At 41.3% G+C, this 16,505-nt stretch overlaps 1 protein-coding gene across 2 annotated transcripts in view; it reads left to right on the top strand.

The window, feature by feature from the left end:
- SPRED1 (sprouty related EVH1 domain containing 1) overlaps window positions 3,766-16,505 on the top strand; it is a 123,028-nt gene continuing 110,288 nt past the window's right edge. Inside the window, exon 1 of one of the 2 annotated variants that reach the window (XM_018054478.1) lies at window positions 3,766-4,781. In XM_018054478.1, coding sequence (XP_017909967.1) covers window positions 4,750-4,781 — 32 coding nt within the window. In that variant the 5' untranslated portion in view covers window positions 3,766-4,749. The remainder of the gene's footprint in view (window positions 4,782-16,505) is intronic. The other variant, XM_018054479.1, reaches the window with a different exon arrangement.

Genomic DNA, 16,505 nt, shown 5'->3' with positions numbered 1-16,505 from the left:
TAATCATCTCTGGTCACAAAGAGTCGGCCACAACTGAGGGACTTAGCACACACAACAGGGTAAGTGGCTGTGGCTGATTCCTACACCGAGGACAACGGTCCTGAAAACCACCTGTGAGCACCAGCTATTGTGACTGGCCTCTTTCCAAAGATCCACCTGAGCAAACACAGCCGAGCAAACATATGTCCCCTGCCCTGCTGACCCTTGACTTGGCCATAGAATCCTTCTTGACTAGTGTTCTCTGGAACCTATACCATCTGAATGGAGTTGGGACTGAGGTGAAATTGCAGTCTATATTTATCTTCTCATGCGGCTTGTCACATCTTATTGGATCCACCTTCCCTGTTGAACCAGCCCTCCAGCCTTGATCAATATATGCGTCAGCCTGTGATATGCCTTGGACTACCCTGTTTTGTGTTCTCTGGAATGAACTCTCAGTAAGCAATGTGTTCAGAGATGGGGAGACACAAGTAGTTGTAAGGAAAGCAGGAGAAGACAGTGAAGAGCTAAGAAGGACCAGGCACCTGGCATGCTTCTGAAAAAGCAGATTTCTTTGGCCCACTGCCAATCTGCTGATCATAGTCTCTGAAGTGGGGGCCTAGGAATCTGCATTAAAGCAGTGCTTGCAGTGAACTTAAAAAACTTTTTATGATGGAAACTTTCAAATATATAAAACAGTACAGAGTAACCAATCTTGTTTCATTTAAACACCTGAATACTTCTCTCCACTCCTCACCCCACTGGCTTATCCTGAAGCCAATCTCAGTTATCACATCATTTCATCTGTACATATTTCTGGAAGATAAGGATGTAAAAAGCACAAGCACAACACCAATTCTCTATAACCATCAGTCTCCACTTCCTCAATCTCAAATTTGAAAATATTTGTTTAAATCAGGATCCAAACAAGGTCTCACACAATGCATTTTGTCGTTATATGGCTAGTACCTCTTGAGGTCCTAACACTGGGATAGACCAGGGCAGTTGCTGATAGTCAGTCAGACTAGAAGACCTCTGGGCTCTGAACCTCATTGTAGGACCATTTTTGATGTTTTCAGGGTAGAAGACTCAGAGCTCTGGCTATTATAAAGACAATTTTTCTTTTAAAGTTGGTAAGATCTTCAATAACTGGTTGAGAAGAGAGAGTTACAAATGTACCCGTTAAAGAAGGGCACTAAAGTGTCCTGAGATAGACCTGGGAAACTCTAAAAGCAGGGACCAGATTGGTGACTGTGTCTTGGTTATGCTATTGAGAACAATTTGGAAAACATTAATTCAAGCTGGTGATCATATCTTGCCCCTTAGGTAAGGAACATGTGTATAAGTGGCCAGCACAGTGCCTTGCACATGACAGCCAAGATGGTTTACATATCTTTTCTCAAAACCTGTAACTGATACATTGCCTGATGGACTTGAACCTCAAACAGACACTAATCTTCTTCAAAAGAAAGGGAGGCCTTTGCAAGTGATCCAACTTTTCTTGTACTCACCCATAATAACCCCAAGAGCTATGATTTATTGATGGCTTATTAGGGACCAGGCCATGTGTCTAGCAAAGTGTGGTACATGGAAGAAAACCGATGGTTTTCTGTTATAGGAATCAACTGGCTACTGAACACTTTACACTGAACTTTCAGAGCAACTGCTACCACCTTGTCGTGGAGTTTATTATTCTCTGTTTTACAAAATCATGGTAAGAGTGAGACTTACTGAGTTCTAAGTCTGTTCTAAGTGCTTTCTGTATATTATCACCTCATTAATCGGTAGAGCTACTCTAGGAATTAGGTACTATTAGCCCGATTGACACAGGCGCGGAGTTTAAGGAACTTGCCTGGAACACACACTGTCTAGAGCACAAATTAAAATCGATGGGACTTGATTAAAGTCGGAGCTGCCAAAGGGGTGAGCAGTGGCACTGGAAGGAGAGCAGGTAGTACCAGTACCCGCAGTTAAAAGCTCCTTGCAGAAACAAGACCAAAAACGCAGGTTCAGAGGAAATAGAGGTAACCTCTGACTATGGAGGATCCCCTTATCTCTTCCTGTAATCAACATAGCCCGTCCCTTGCTCTGAGAAAGAAGCCAGAGTTACATAAAGAAACCTTAGAAATCAATAGGGTAGTTTTCTGGGCAGACTGACTCTAGTCCTCTATTCCCCCAAACGTTTATTAAACACCTACTATGTCCAAACAGGCTTCCCTGGTGGCTCAGCAGTAAAGAGCCCGCCTGCCACGACAGGAGATTGGGATTCCATCCCTGAGTCAGAAGTTCCTCTGGAGAAGGAAATGGCAACCCACTTCAGTATTCTTCTTGCCTGGGAAATCCCATGGACAGAGGAGTCTGGTGGATTACCGCCCATGGGGTCGCAAAGAGTCGGACACGACTTTGTCACTAAAATAACAACGTCCAAAACTGTTAGTAGGCTGGTGTGGGGCTCCTGAGAACAGCGACCGTGACACTTTCTGGAGAAAGCAAGAGGAGTGCTGGTTTGTTGAGGAGTTCTCCCACTTTCTTCTTCCTCAGGAGCTGTCCTACCCTTCAAGGTGGCAGGAGCAACGACCTTCATTCTCAGGTCGCACAAACCTAAGAATGACAGACGAGCACTGCATAGAGAGCTAGACTGATATCTAGGGAGATGGGTCAGACACCTGGGACTCATTCCCCCAGGCCAGATCATGTACAGGCTGGCTTTCTAGGTAGACGAGGGATAATAGAATTTGCAGAGACAGAACTCTTGAGTCCTCCGGTCCCGCAGACGTCGACTCCAGCCCGCAACCCCAGCAGGTTTCTGTGCAAAAACCTTTTGAGCTGAATGCACACACTGCCCTCTAACAAGGCAAACGTGACAGCTGCCTATTAAATAATCGTTCCGCCTCCGTTTAGAGCAGTTCGTGCGTGCCACAGAGGCATCTTCTGCGCTATAGTTATGCAACCTCACTCGCAGCGGGAGTTATTTCCTGTGCTTCTGGCTGCGCCAGATTCTTGTAACACGCCTACCCAGGGCTTCAATGGGAGTCGTTCTCCATTAACAACCAGTCTAGCTTTCAGAGATGAATGCCCCGCGCAGCATACCCCTTGCGCAGTAAGAATCCAAGATACTAAAACTCTTTCTCTTCTCGCTCTTTCTCTCTCATACACACACACTCTGGGCATGCAGCTAGGAGACTGCAGCAGTGCAACCAGAGGGACAGCAGGCGGAGCTCTCTTTGTACAGTCCCTCTCTCCAACCCCCACCAACTAAAGATGAACTCATGCCAGTTCCATTCTTTGCAAGGAAAACACACACACACACACACACACAAACACATAGCAGAACAGAGAGGCCTCCAGTTTCCTCCGGGAGCACACTGTCACTCTAGCTTTTCTGTTCAAACAACCAGGATATTCCAAAGCAAGTAACGGGGAGCAGCACGCCGCAACAATGCAACCTCCCGAGCGGCTCCCCGTGCAGCTCCCACCCCCGCCCCCTTTCGCGGCGTGCCAAGAGTTTGGAGCGCGCGCACGCACACGAGCACGGTGCCTGCGTATCCCTCCGCCTCCCTCCTCCTCTCCCAGCTCGGTGGCTCGACAACGATTTGGGAAATGAAGGGAGGAGGAACTACTTTCCTGAAACTTGCTATGCTGCACACGACTTCGAGTTGCAGTGATTCGTCCGGAGGTCGCAGCTTTTAGTCCTCCTACCTACACGCCCTCTCAGTCCGGGCACCCCGCGCGGCAACCCCGCCCCGTACCCGCTCTGGCCCTCAGGGAAGCCGGCGGCCTGCAGAAATCGCCAGGGACTACTTCGCCTCCTTCTCCCGCGGGCGCCCCCGGTTCGGGCAGCGGCGGCGGCGGAAGGAGCGGGCGGCGTGAGCGCTTCCGCCGCCCCCTTCGCGGCTCCCCTCTGGCGAGCGCGAGGAGCTGGCCCGCGGAGCTGCTGGTGGGCACCGTCTGGTGGGGCACCCGCGGCCGGTCTCCTCGCTCTCCCGCCTCTTCTCGGGACCCTGCCCCTCGGGCGTGCCGCTCTTCTCCGACCCGGGTGAGGACGATACGTTCGCCCGCCCCTGCCTCACACGCGCCCCGCCGCCCCCTCCTCCCCCTTCTGGAGTCGTCCCGGCCGGAGCGTGTCTGGAGGAATCCGCCGCCGTGAGGCCCCTCGCCCGCTTCTGCTCGTCCGGAAGGACCGGCCCGATCGCCGCCCGGGGCTGAGCGGGCAGCCGGCGGCGAGGCGGGAGATGGTGGGGTGGGCTCCGGCAGGACCGCGTCGCCGCCGCCCGGAGCCTGGCCTCGGCACCCCCCCGCCGGCCCCCACCAAGCGGATCCTTGCTTCCTTCTCGCCGCATCCCTGAGGGAAGCGCCGCCTCTGCTCCTGGGTTCTCAGCCCGCCTGCCTGCTCCTTCCTGGCCGGACCCCGCCGCGCTCCACCCGTGGCCCGAGGAGACGGTCTCCAGTCCACCTTCGCAGCCCCCCCTTCCTTTTTTGCTTGGCTCCCACCCTCCCCGGCCTCCTCGGATCCTTTGGCTGGACGCTGAGGCGGGGGAAGAGGCTGGGGTCGCCACGGTGGAGGTTGTCGCCGCCACCCCCCTGCGGGGGTGGCCGGGGTTCCCGGCTGGGGGGGCACCATTCCGGGTGAGGCATCCACCATGGTGAGGCCCCTGAGCCGCTGCCCCCGCGCCCCCCCGGCCGCCGCTGCCTCCTGCCCCTCAGTGCTGCTGCTGCTCCTCTGCCTGCTGTTGCTCCTCCATCTCCAGATCGGATCGCGGTGAGGGAAAGATGAGCGAGGAGACGGCGACTTCTGACAACGAGTAAGCACCTCACTGATTTTGATTACTAACTAACCCCCCCCCGCCCCATTTTTCCTCGTCACCCTCCCAGACCTCCTCGGGGACTTGGGTCCTTGCAACCGTGGAGAGTTTGAGTGCATCTTGTTCTGGAGAAAACATTTGATTTCTTTAGCCATTTTATTTAATGGCAGGAACCCCGGACCCCCACCGCCAGCATTTAGTTGCCTTCTTCTGGAGAAGGTATTAAATTTGGCCTGGGATGGCAATTGTTTGTCCATGAGATGGAATAATATGGATGGATGGAGGAGGGGTAGCAGTTATCCCACCCAGTGCCTGGAAGACCTCTGGCCTGTCCTTTTTCACTTTAGCACACCAATCAACATACCTTAAATATCCATTTTGCCTCCTTTATAGCTGTTTCACTTGGAAACTAGTGGGTGGGAGCACCTCCTGCATCAAGCTGCACTTGAATCTTAATTCGATGAGTCAGTGTTTCTTAAATACCGATTAAGCCTCCCCCCGCCCCTCACCCTTTTTAAACTTATGACCTGTAAAATTTTTGTAAAAAATGGAGCTAGGGAAGTATTTTTATAATTTCTGTAGCTTTGGGGACACCTGGAGTGTGGGCAGTGTTCAACTATTCTATTTGATGTTGAACTATTCTATTTTGCTTTTGCGAACGCTAGACTTATCTTTATGAGGAGCATAGGAAAATTTTGAAAGCTAAATTTTATCTTTCAGCTACATTGAAACACACCGTTCACGTCGATTTAACAGTGTTTACATTGCTGAACATGTTGATGACTTCATTCATTAACTTGTAGAGCATCTCGGCTTAAGTTTTTGTTTATTTGGGCTGTCCTTATGTTTTCCAAGCAAAATACTTTGCCTTTTAAATATTTTGCTGTAACACAGCAGCTGCCTGGAGGAATAATGAGGCTGCAACAGTTTTCTGTTGAGACGGAATTTAATTCCATGTGAATATTAGTGTCCGTTTTCTTGTTATTAAATTCAAGTTTTGTTTATCTTTGGAGGGTTGGAAAGAGTTAAGTGAGTTAGGACTAGTCCTAGGACGCATTCCTTTAAGTAAATAGCATTCCTCGAGTCAGACCTCTCTGAGAGCTTTCCAGTCCAAAGCCTAGGCTTGTTTAACAAAAAATAGCTTGAGAAATGCCGAGCAGCGTCCCCCCACCCCCCACCCACAACACGCTCTTCTGACGAGCGGGGTGTGGGAGAAGGTGGATTGCTGCAGTGTCAGTGCAGTCTAGAAGCAGAAGTGGCCGCCATGTTCTCTCTCTTTTTGTGAATCGCCCTCATTTGCATAGCACACTTTTCATTCATAAAAAAATAATTAAACATCCATCACCTTGGACATCTTGAAAGGATTTCCCAGAAAGAAATTCGAAGCTCAACTGCCGGTCTTAATGTAAAGTTTTGAGTTCAGAAAGTAAGGCGAAATCGAAGTTATAGGTTAAATTCAAAAATATACGCCCACACAAACAACTACCCTTGTTCTCAGAATGTTGACACAGTTATGTGGGAAATATCAGTTCGGGGAGGTGCTGGGATCACGTGATCGCCTCCATTCATAAAATACCTGGCTGGCCATTCACAGTGCTGTACACTGTCTCACAGCCTTCCGCAGATTAGACCTACTTTGAGAGAGATCAAGAAGTATCTCAGATAACGCTTAGTTAGGAGAAAAACTGCTAAAACCCGTGAACAGAATGACGGTACTTTTTGCTGATACCGTCTTTTAAGAAAGTAGCCTGGATCAAAATGTCAGGTTCTATTTTGGGGATGGGAGAAGACTAATTACCATATTTAAAGTAAAATATTGAATACCTCCTTTTATGGATGCAGCCAATAGAAACGCTAATATGGAAATGTGAATTGACACACGTGTAAAATACAGTTTTTAAGTGGACTCTTGTAATACTTACCATGGACAAATTGAGAGTACAAGTTTTTTGTTGTAGTGATTACCAGTGAATGATAACTGCCTTTACACTAAAAATGAATATAAATATTTCCGGTGGTTTAATCTCAAAGATTTTGATATTTGAAGCACCTAATGACAATATTTATTAATGGTAAAATTGCCTTCAGAATAATTAATGTGCTTAGTATGGGACAATTTGGAAATTGTCTCACTCAGACCTAAGAATTCTGTTTTCACTAATTTATCCTGGTTTGTTACTATTTTTTTTCCTGCTAGGGGCTTTGTTATGTTAATTTTGATAGGTCAAGAATAATATGTTTTAACATACAGTTTTTGCCATGAGATGTTAACTCTTCATGGGGACAAACTTGTGGGTTTTACTTTTTATTGTTTTAGAAAGTGTTGTGTTCGTCTGATAATCAGTTTTATTAGAGCCTGCATTGTTTGTGCAATAGGTAAACCAGAAAGAGTGAACTTCTTTGAAATGTAGACTTTATCCTGATAATTTAGGTATCTACTCTTTAATATATAATGTTTTCAAATGGAAATTTATTATTTATAGTTACATGTATTAGGAAGAAACAGATGTTACGGTAGATGCCCTTAAAGCCTTAGCATAGTTTAAAACTGCCCTAATGTATGGTTTTTATTGGAGCCTTATGTATATTTTTTCCTTTTTCTTTTCTCTCTTTTTTTAAAATCCATAATCAATAGGTAATTAGAGACTGTTCTTAACACTTGTATGTTTTTAACCTGATTTTGACTTTTAAAAAGAGTGCAAATTACCAGTGTCTTAGAAAACCATTAACCTTTTCTAGATAGTCATTGTGGTAAAATCAAGTAAGGCCTTTAGAGGCCTCATTTTGAAACCTTCTAGTACATGCTTATTTGAAATGAGAGTTATGTGTAGAGAGAGAAATAGTTCTCAGAGGTTGATTCTGGGTATATATTTAATCAAGTAAGTAATATATTTAAACTAAGTAAGTCTGTAAGTCTGTAACACTTCGTCTTACACAGTGCCACACTTGGGGAGGCCTGGTGAAAGTCTGCTTTTCTTCTCCAGCCTTCAGTAGGAACTGCAACTGCGTTAAAAGTGTTATTAAAAACAACAACAACAAAAAACCCTCCATGCAAGAGTGATAGTTTATTTAAAATGATGCACGAACTGGTATCTAAAGTGAATAAGTAATGTATTTGCATTTCTGCCATTCACATAGCAGTATTTAAACATTTGATACGTAGTCAAACTCTCCATGAATCATTTATCTGATTTTTATTATGTGCCAAGAGTAAAAATCTGTGATAAATGCTTTACACATGTATCATGTAATTTATGTATAAACATGTAGTTTCAGCAAAGTAGAGTTGCATAGTAGGGTACTGTCATACCTTAATATATGTGAATATTTTCTGGTATCATTAAATATTTCCTAAAACATAATTTTTAACACCTACATTATACTCAGTATATACCATATTTTAATATATCTACTATTTTTCTGTTATTTCTGAACAGTGCTGCCTTTGATCCCAAGTTGTGTCTTCATCCAAATCTATAACTTTTTCCCCTTGAAATAGTCTAGAGATTGAATAAAATATGCAAATTTTAAGTTGTCTTACTGTTTCTGCTGAATTGCTCTCTAGAAAAGAAGACTCAACGTGTGAGAGTGCTTATGCTTTGAAATGTCTGTCCAGTTCTCTTTGAAAAAAAGTTTTGCCCACTTCGAAGGTGGGAATGAGATTGTATTCCTATTTTTTAAATGTTTGGATAATAAAACAAAATTGATTTTTTAGAAAACAGAAAACTTGTTAGTTGGTTGTGGAGCAACTGCACTGTTTTTAAATATAAGGAGAATTAAAATGATCATATAAAAGGCATTTACTAATAATTTATGTAACTCTCACCATCTTTTATGTGAGGCTTCCCTGGTGGCTCAGATGGTAAAGAATCTGCCTGTAATGTGGGAGACCCAGGTTTCATCCCTGGGTTGGAAAGATCCTCTGGAGAAAGGCATAGCAACCCACTTCAGTATTCTTGCTTGGAGAATTCCATGAATGGAGGAGCCTGGTGGGCTGCTATCCATGGGGTCACAAAGAGTCAGACACGGCTACAACGTGAAGAACACTGGACTTGGACTTGGGAGTTGAGTTTCTGTCCTAACTGTACCTAATTTATTCTCTGATTCTGGGCAAGTGACAGCCTTTGGGGCCCTCAGTTTGCTAACTTGTAAGTCAAGGAATTTGAACTAATCATTATGGGCTCTTCTTTTTCTAAATTATCCTAGAGTAATACAGTGATAGACACACTAAGTCATTAGATGTATTAGACTACAGAGTCTAATACATACTAACATACGTATTTGTTAATTGGTTGGTTTTATTAGATTGTTGATTTTGATAGGTTTAAGCAAATGAAAAACTTCCAGTAGATCTCATAGGATGATGAAGTAGAAGCATGAATTTGAAGAACCAAGATACATTTGGAAACAGTTGGTTCATTCCTAATCTCTAAAGACTTCCTCATTTTGAGCTTAATTTAATAACCATGTGTCTTTGATAATATTCATCACAGATGGAAAACTTTTATTTTTTTTTTAAATAAATATGGTCTTTAGATGAATAAGTGAACAAAAGGCTTTTGGGGTAGATCTTAAGAGAAATGTATTACGATACCAGCTCTCATGCTTCACTTACTGGCCTAGAAGTGTCAAAAGTCAGTCTTTTCATTTGGTTATTTACACAAATGTTAATCTAACACTAGAGGATAATTTCACATTTATTCAGTGTAAGAAATTAACTCAGATAATGAATTGTTTCATTCTTTTAAGTTTAATTTGCTGTTGCAAGTTTTGTGTGATAGTGGCATCTCATTTTAGAGTCTAGAACTAAAGTCTTAACAGACCCACAAGGTGTTGTTTTTGTGACACTCAGAATGGTTTGTAATGGGAAGGAGAAAAAATTGTTGGTATATTTTTGTTTAAACAGTTCACTAGTTTTGCTAAAACATAGTTAATGAGTACTGGATCTCAGACTGAGATGGTAATTGCTTTAGACGTAAGGGCTTATGTCTCAGAGTGCTTTTACTAATCTCTAGCTGAAATGTGTCTGCATTCATAATTGAAGAAAATGCCAGCAACCATAGCAGGGTTAGAGGTACTTGTGACAGCAACTATGTTAATTTTGCAGGGCTGGTCTAGCAGAGTACTACATGTGTCTCATGGCCATATTCTCATAAGGACAACTAGTCATAATGGATTAGGAGCCCACTCAACTCCATTGTGACTTTCTCTTAATTAATTACATCTGTGGTGACCGTCTTTCCAAATAAGGTCACTTTCTGTGGTACTGGGGGTTAGGACCTAATGTCTCTTTGGAGAGATTCAGTTCAATACATAACACTAACAGAATCATATTTTTTCCCCATACAGTATATTTCCTGTTTAGTGTTTCAAATATCTTGAAATAGCACTTACTGCCATCACTAGTTTGAAATTATTACAGTTATTAAGCCATGGTAGAGCTTGCATTTTAATATGTTAATACAGGAACATTACTACTCTATCAAAAATAAAAATATTTTAGTATATGTGCTGCCGAAGCAAGCACCAAAAATTAAAATATTTTGATAATTATTTCAATATATATAATTGATTTCTTTTGTAATCTTACGTATTTTGTTTAAAATCTTTAATATTCTGAGAAAGGGGACCATTGACTTCACTAGAACTGCCAAAGAGGTCTATGGCACAAAAGGTTAAAATCTTCCTACTATGACTGAGGTCCTAAAGACTGAACCCAAAGATAGAGATGTAGAATAGGAGGGTTAAGAAACGTGAACGATAAGATGAACAAGTCGAAGATGCAGCTAAAAGTTCCAAGAGAAGAAATAATGGGGGAGAGGAAATACTGAGAGATACTGGCTGAGAATTTTCAAAAAGTAGCAAATTAAACACAATTCAGTGAACTAAAAACAACAAAGCCTCACAGTCAAACTGGATTTATTGTGAGATTGCAAGAATGTCAACATGAGAAAATCAATATAGTTTGTCACATTTGAAGAATAAGGAAAACAAATGATACAATCTTAAATGCCAAACTGACATTTGGTCTCTGCTTATAGTATGGAAGTGAATGTCCATACTTTATAGGTTTATAATATAAATATTCATAAATATGGATTTATATTATTTTTTTGCTTCCTAGAATTTTACTTTTTCTGATTTAAAATGAGATTGTATTTGATCCGCTTTTTAGGATTGCTTTTAGTTCAAGAATCCTGAGTGACTTTCTTTGTACTTTGGAAATCCACATTTAATAGATCATCCGTGTTGCTTGTAAATGTAGGATTGAACAGTAGAAATTACCTAGTATATGAAAATTTAAAATTACTTTGGAAGGCATTTTCTTTCTATATTTAGAGTGTGAAGAATAAGCATTTCTAAATTTGAGAGTAATTGGAAATTAAATTTTAATATTAGATTTATCATTTTATTTCTAAATGTTATCTGTGAAACAGGTATTATAGTTTCGATAAAGGGCATTATGACTTGGAATGCAGAACTTAATTATCTCTTGGTCATATATAATGATACTATACTTATGATTAGACACATTTTGTTTGTCTCTTCACTTGGTTACCAATTACTTTCACAAATACGCAGTATTTGTTAATGTTTTAGTATCCAGTAGTTGGATTACCAAACTTTAGATGGAATTTAGTGAACTTTGACTTTTTTGATGCTACTTTTTCAAAGTTATAACTTTTACCACATCAGAATGTTAATGATTAACTTTGGCATAAAATCACCAAACTTCTTTGACTGTTGTGAATTACATTGATATTTTGAGATTGGAATTCGGGATCAGTTCTGGGTTTATCCCTTTAATTATATGTAAAAGCATTTCAGAATTTTAGTTGCTAAGTTATATATATGGATTTCTTAGTTTTTCAGGTCAGATACCATTAGTAACTTTTTCTTGAAGGAACTCAGTGACATTTGAGTGCCTATTAGGCACTTGACTTTTCCTTAGCCCTGGAGATAACAAAGATAAGTAAAACCTGATAACTGCTTTCACTATCCAGCAAGGGAACTAGATCCCTCTGAAATGTGCTGAGGGCTCTGGTTATGAAGTCTTCAGGGCTTAAGAAGATAGTAATTTTACCTTTGGTGAACTGCAGAGTGGGAGTTGTGTGTGAAGGAGTCCTTCAGAAAAGAGATGGTATTTAGGAGTGAGCCAGAGATGAGGGTAATGGGAAGAGGAGGGGCATTCCAAGAAGAGAGACTGGGGGGAGGGGGAACTGAAAAACAAGCATAGAAGATATTTCAGTAATCTGAAACTGAACTAGAATATCTGCAAAGTATGCCTATAGTTGAAGCCAGTGAAGAATTGCCCAAGGATAATGTTAAAAAGTAATAGAAAGTGAATAGTGAGAATCGGGAGTGTTTTTAAGGGAGAGTGACAAGGGACAATAAAAGACAAAAGTCTTGAGAGGTAGGAGAGAAATTAGACAAAATGGGAAGTGATGAAGTGGAGACAGCAAAAAGTAAGATTACATAAATTTAAGGGGAAGTTTGGAGTTGAGATTATTAAATGAGGTGATGTTGATAATGGAGAAGAGGAAAACAAAAAATAAGGAAAGGTTGTTAATTGGGAGAGCACAGCCCAGGAAAGAGGAGTCTTACAAACTGTTTTATTGCTTGGGTCAGATACTGTGCTAGATTCAATCTTTCTAATGACTGTGTGAACTAAGTATTATCCATAGTTTACAATTGAGATAACCAAGACTTAAAAGAGGTTTAGTAACTTACTTGTAGCCATGCAAGGGAGTGAGTGGTAGAACTGAGATTCAAATTGCACTGTATTTATACCACACTGTACCTCATATCGGAGAAGGCAGTGGCAGCCCACTCCAGTACTCTTCACTAGAAAATCCCATGGACAGAGGAGCCTGGTAGGCTGTAGTCCATGGGGTCGCTATGAGTCGGACACGGCTAAGCGACTTCCCTTTCACTTTTCACTTTCATGCATTGGAGAAGGAAATGGCAACCCACTCCAGTGTTCTTGCCTGGAGAATCCCAGGGACAAGGGAGCCTGGTGGGGTGCTGTCTATGGGGTCACACAGAGTCGGACACGACTGAAGTGACTTAGCAGCAGCAGCAGCAGTACCGCATATATTTCATGGCCAGACTAGATTTTGAAGAAAAAAAAATAAGCTTGAAGTGATAGGCTGACAAGTAGAAGTGACAATTGTATTGAGGGACTATAAGTTTTGATAAAGTTAAAGAACTGGTAGAGTGCAAGTGGGGAAATCAAAAGGTAGATTTTGATCAAAGAATACAGACTCCAGAGTGGTAACATGATGGAAGATTAAAGTAGAAACAGGCTGTTGGAGTAGAGGAACCAGGATTTTTTGGGATATTTTAAAAGTTCACCAGTATGGCTCTTCAGTTTCCTGGGTTGGTATCAGAAGTTGAGGTGGAGAGGAATCCTGAGCCAGGGCCATTGTATTTAATTAGTTTGTGGGATGAGCAGCTTAAAATCGAGTATGAATATTGACATCTGCCACTGCAATTTTAAGAAACAGAAGTAAGGGTTTTGGAATTGGAAATTGAAAAGGAGGGTGTCACAGAGGATAAGAAAAGGGAAGGGCTTATCCTGGAGGAGTTGGGAGTATTGGAAATGATAGGATCTCATGTAATAATGGTGTTGGGAATTAGGAAATAGAAAGGAAGCTAGACATGTGAATAAATTATCCAGATATGGAACTTAGCATGAACGTAAAGATTTTTCTGAGAGAATGACCAAAATGACTGATACTATAGGGCTTTATCCAAATATATTATGTTGTCTTTGACAGAACATTTTGTATTTTGGGGATACTTTAATATGGTTAGAAAGATCTTTTCGAAACAAAATTCACTAAATTTCTAAAATTGACTTAGTATTCATAATTAACATGATCCTACGAGTGAACTCCTGGAGATGGTGATGAACAGGGAGGCCTGGCGTGCTGCGATTCATGGGGTCGCAAAGAGTTGGACGTGACTGAGCGACTGAACTGAACTGAACTGAACTGTGTTTACTACTGACCGTCCCATTAAGACTTTGGCAAGTCATGTAACCTTCCTTTGTGCTTGATTTTCCATCTGTAAAACCAGGATAACATGTCCCTACTTCAGAGGGATGTTTAAAGATAAAACGTAACCTTCCCTTCTCCCTCCATAACACTTTTTGATTAGAGATAAGAGAATATTAAAAAGAACTTTCAGTTCTTGAGAAGAAAGGTACTATGTTCATGAAATAATCAGTACTCATTTTCATTTAGCCTGAAGGTAGGGTTACTTTTTGAAAAGGATTATGGACCTGATGGAAAACTTGTATTTGAGTGTAAATGTTAAAAAGCTGCTTTTCAGAAACACTTAAAATTTAAACATTGCAACATGCAAAAAATAATATAAATCTCTATTGTGTAGATTTTTAAAAGCAATTTTAGTATCTGAGCACATTTGGAAATACATATAAGTAGATTTGATGTCTCTCCATCAAAATTGGCTTCCCTGATAGCTCAGTTGGTAAAGAATCCACCTGCAGTGTAGGAGACCTGGGTTTGATTCCTGGGTCAGGAAGATCCACTGGAGAAGGGATAGGCTACCCACTCCAGTATCCTTGGGCCCTTGTGGCTCAGCTAGTAAAGAACATGCCTGAAATGTGGGAGACCCGGGTTCGATCCCTAGGTTGGGGAGATCCCCTGGAGAAGAGAAAAGCTACCCTCTCCAGTATTCTGGACTGGAGGATTCCATGGACTATAGTCCCGTGTGGTCCCAAAGCGTTGGATATGACTGAACAGCTTTGACTTTCATAAAAATTAGCTAATTTCAGTGGGAAAAAGCCATCTTTTGCAGACTTGAATGAAGGAACTTTCAAATTATATGGAGGGGGGAAGAAACTACTTTCATGGGAGATGGGAGGAGGAATCTTTTTTTCAGGTTATTAAAGATTTAGATTTTTAATTTTTTGCCTGTGTAATCAACTAGGAACTCATAATAGGTGACATGAGCTAGATCTGCTAGCTAGAAGTTTGTTGCTGTGGCTTAGTGCTGACTTTAATTTGGGCAGCTAAAGGTCTGTAAGCTTATGTTTAGTTCATTTTATAATCATCAGCAACTAAAGCAAAAATTTGTTTGTATTTTGATTTAGCCTGATGTTTAACATTATTACTCTGATTCTGTGTCATTTGTTATTTCAAAAATAATAGACTTAGATATGTAATTACTAAAACTTGGTTTAGGATCGAGTTTGAAGTTATCTGTGAATCAAAGTCCTAAATGAACATAAATTAGGAGCTTAAAAATATGATGAAAAATGTGTATGCTTTTTCTCTTGAGAGTTATTTTATTTGATCCAGAAAACTTAATCAACTTAGTAAGAGTTAAGAAAATATAACAAATAACTTCTTGTTATTTAAAAAGTGAAGTTGCTCAGTCGTGTCTGACTCTTTGCGACCCCATGGACTGTAGCCTGCCAGGCTCCTCTGTCCATGGGATTTTCCAGACAAGAATACTGGAATGGGTTGCCATTTTCTTCTCCATTAGTAAGTAGTCTATCAAATTAAGATATTTTTTCAGCTCTATTATAATTTTTTCAAAATGAAAGGGGAGAGAAGTAGATGAATGAGTGGACAAGCTGGCCTCTCTATAATCACCTGAGTTTTAATTTGCAGTTTTTCCTCATCTTGATACTTCTGGAGAGAGCAAACTTAGCTTCTAAGTTTTATCAGTTCAGCTCAGTCATGTCCGACTCTTTGTTGACCCCATGGACTGCAGCACACCAGGCTTCCCTGCCCATCACCAGCTCCTGGAGCTTGCTCAAATTCTTGTCTATCGAGTTGGTGATGACATCCAACCATCTCATCCTTTGTCATCCCCTTCTCTTCCTGCCTTCAATGTTTCCCAACATCAGGGTCTTTTCTTTCCCTTTTTTTTTTTTTTCTTCTTTTCACAGTTTTTATTTTTATTTTTATTTTTTTTAATTTTTACTTTATTTTACTTTACAATACTGTATTGGTTTTGCCATACATTGACATGAATCCATTCTAATGAGTCAGTTCTTTGCATCAGGTGGCTAAAATATTGGAGTTTCAGCTTCAGCATCCGTCCTTCCAAAGAATATTCAGAACTGATTTCCTTTAGGATTGGCTGGTTTGATCTCCTTGCAGTCTAAGGGATTCTCAAGAATCTTCTCCAAAACTACAGTTCAAAAGCATCAATCCTTCAGCGCTCAGCTTTCTTTATGGTCCAATCACATCCATACACGACCTCTGGAAAAGCAATAGCTTTGACTCGATGGACCGTTGTTGGCAAATGTCTCTGTTTTTTAATATGCTGTCTCGATTGGTCATAGTTTTATTTCAAGGAGCAGGTGTCTTTTAATTTCATGATTGTAGTCACCATCTGCAGTGATTTTGGAGCCCAAGGAAATAAAGCCTGTCACTGTTTTTTTTTATTTTTTTCCTCCCATGTCTTTGCCATAAAGTGATGCCTTGATCTTAGTTTTTTGAATGTTGAGTTTTAAGTTATATAGGTCCTATTGAGTCTGAATCTGTACTGTGTACTCGGTCCCAGCATACATCATACAAAAGTAGTTTGACTTAAATAATTACTGGCTAATGTCTAGTCATTTTTGCATCTTACACTATCTCAGCTAGGTCCTTAGTAGGAGGAAAATGAGTTGAATCCTTTTAACTGACTTCTGATATCTGAATATCCCCACCAAGCTGGTATGTTGAGATCCTAACCCCAAAA

Source organism: Capra hircus, chromosome 10 (assembly GCF_001704415.2).
Source record: "Capra hircus breed San Clemente chromosome 10, ASM170441v1, whole genome shotgun sequence".
In the NCBI taxonomy this organism is placed as follows: Eukaryota; Metazoa; Chordata; class Mammalia; order Artiodactyla; family Bovidae; genus Capra; species Capra hircus.
Note: the sequence above shows the minus strand (reverse complement) of the source record. Positions and strands in the feature narration are given on the sequence as shown.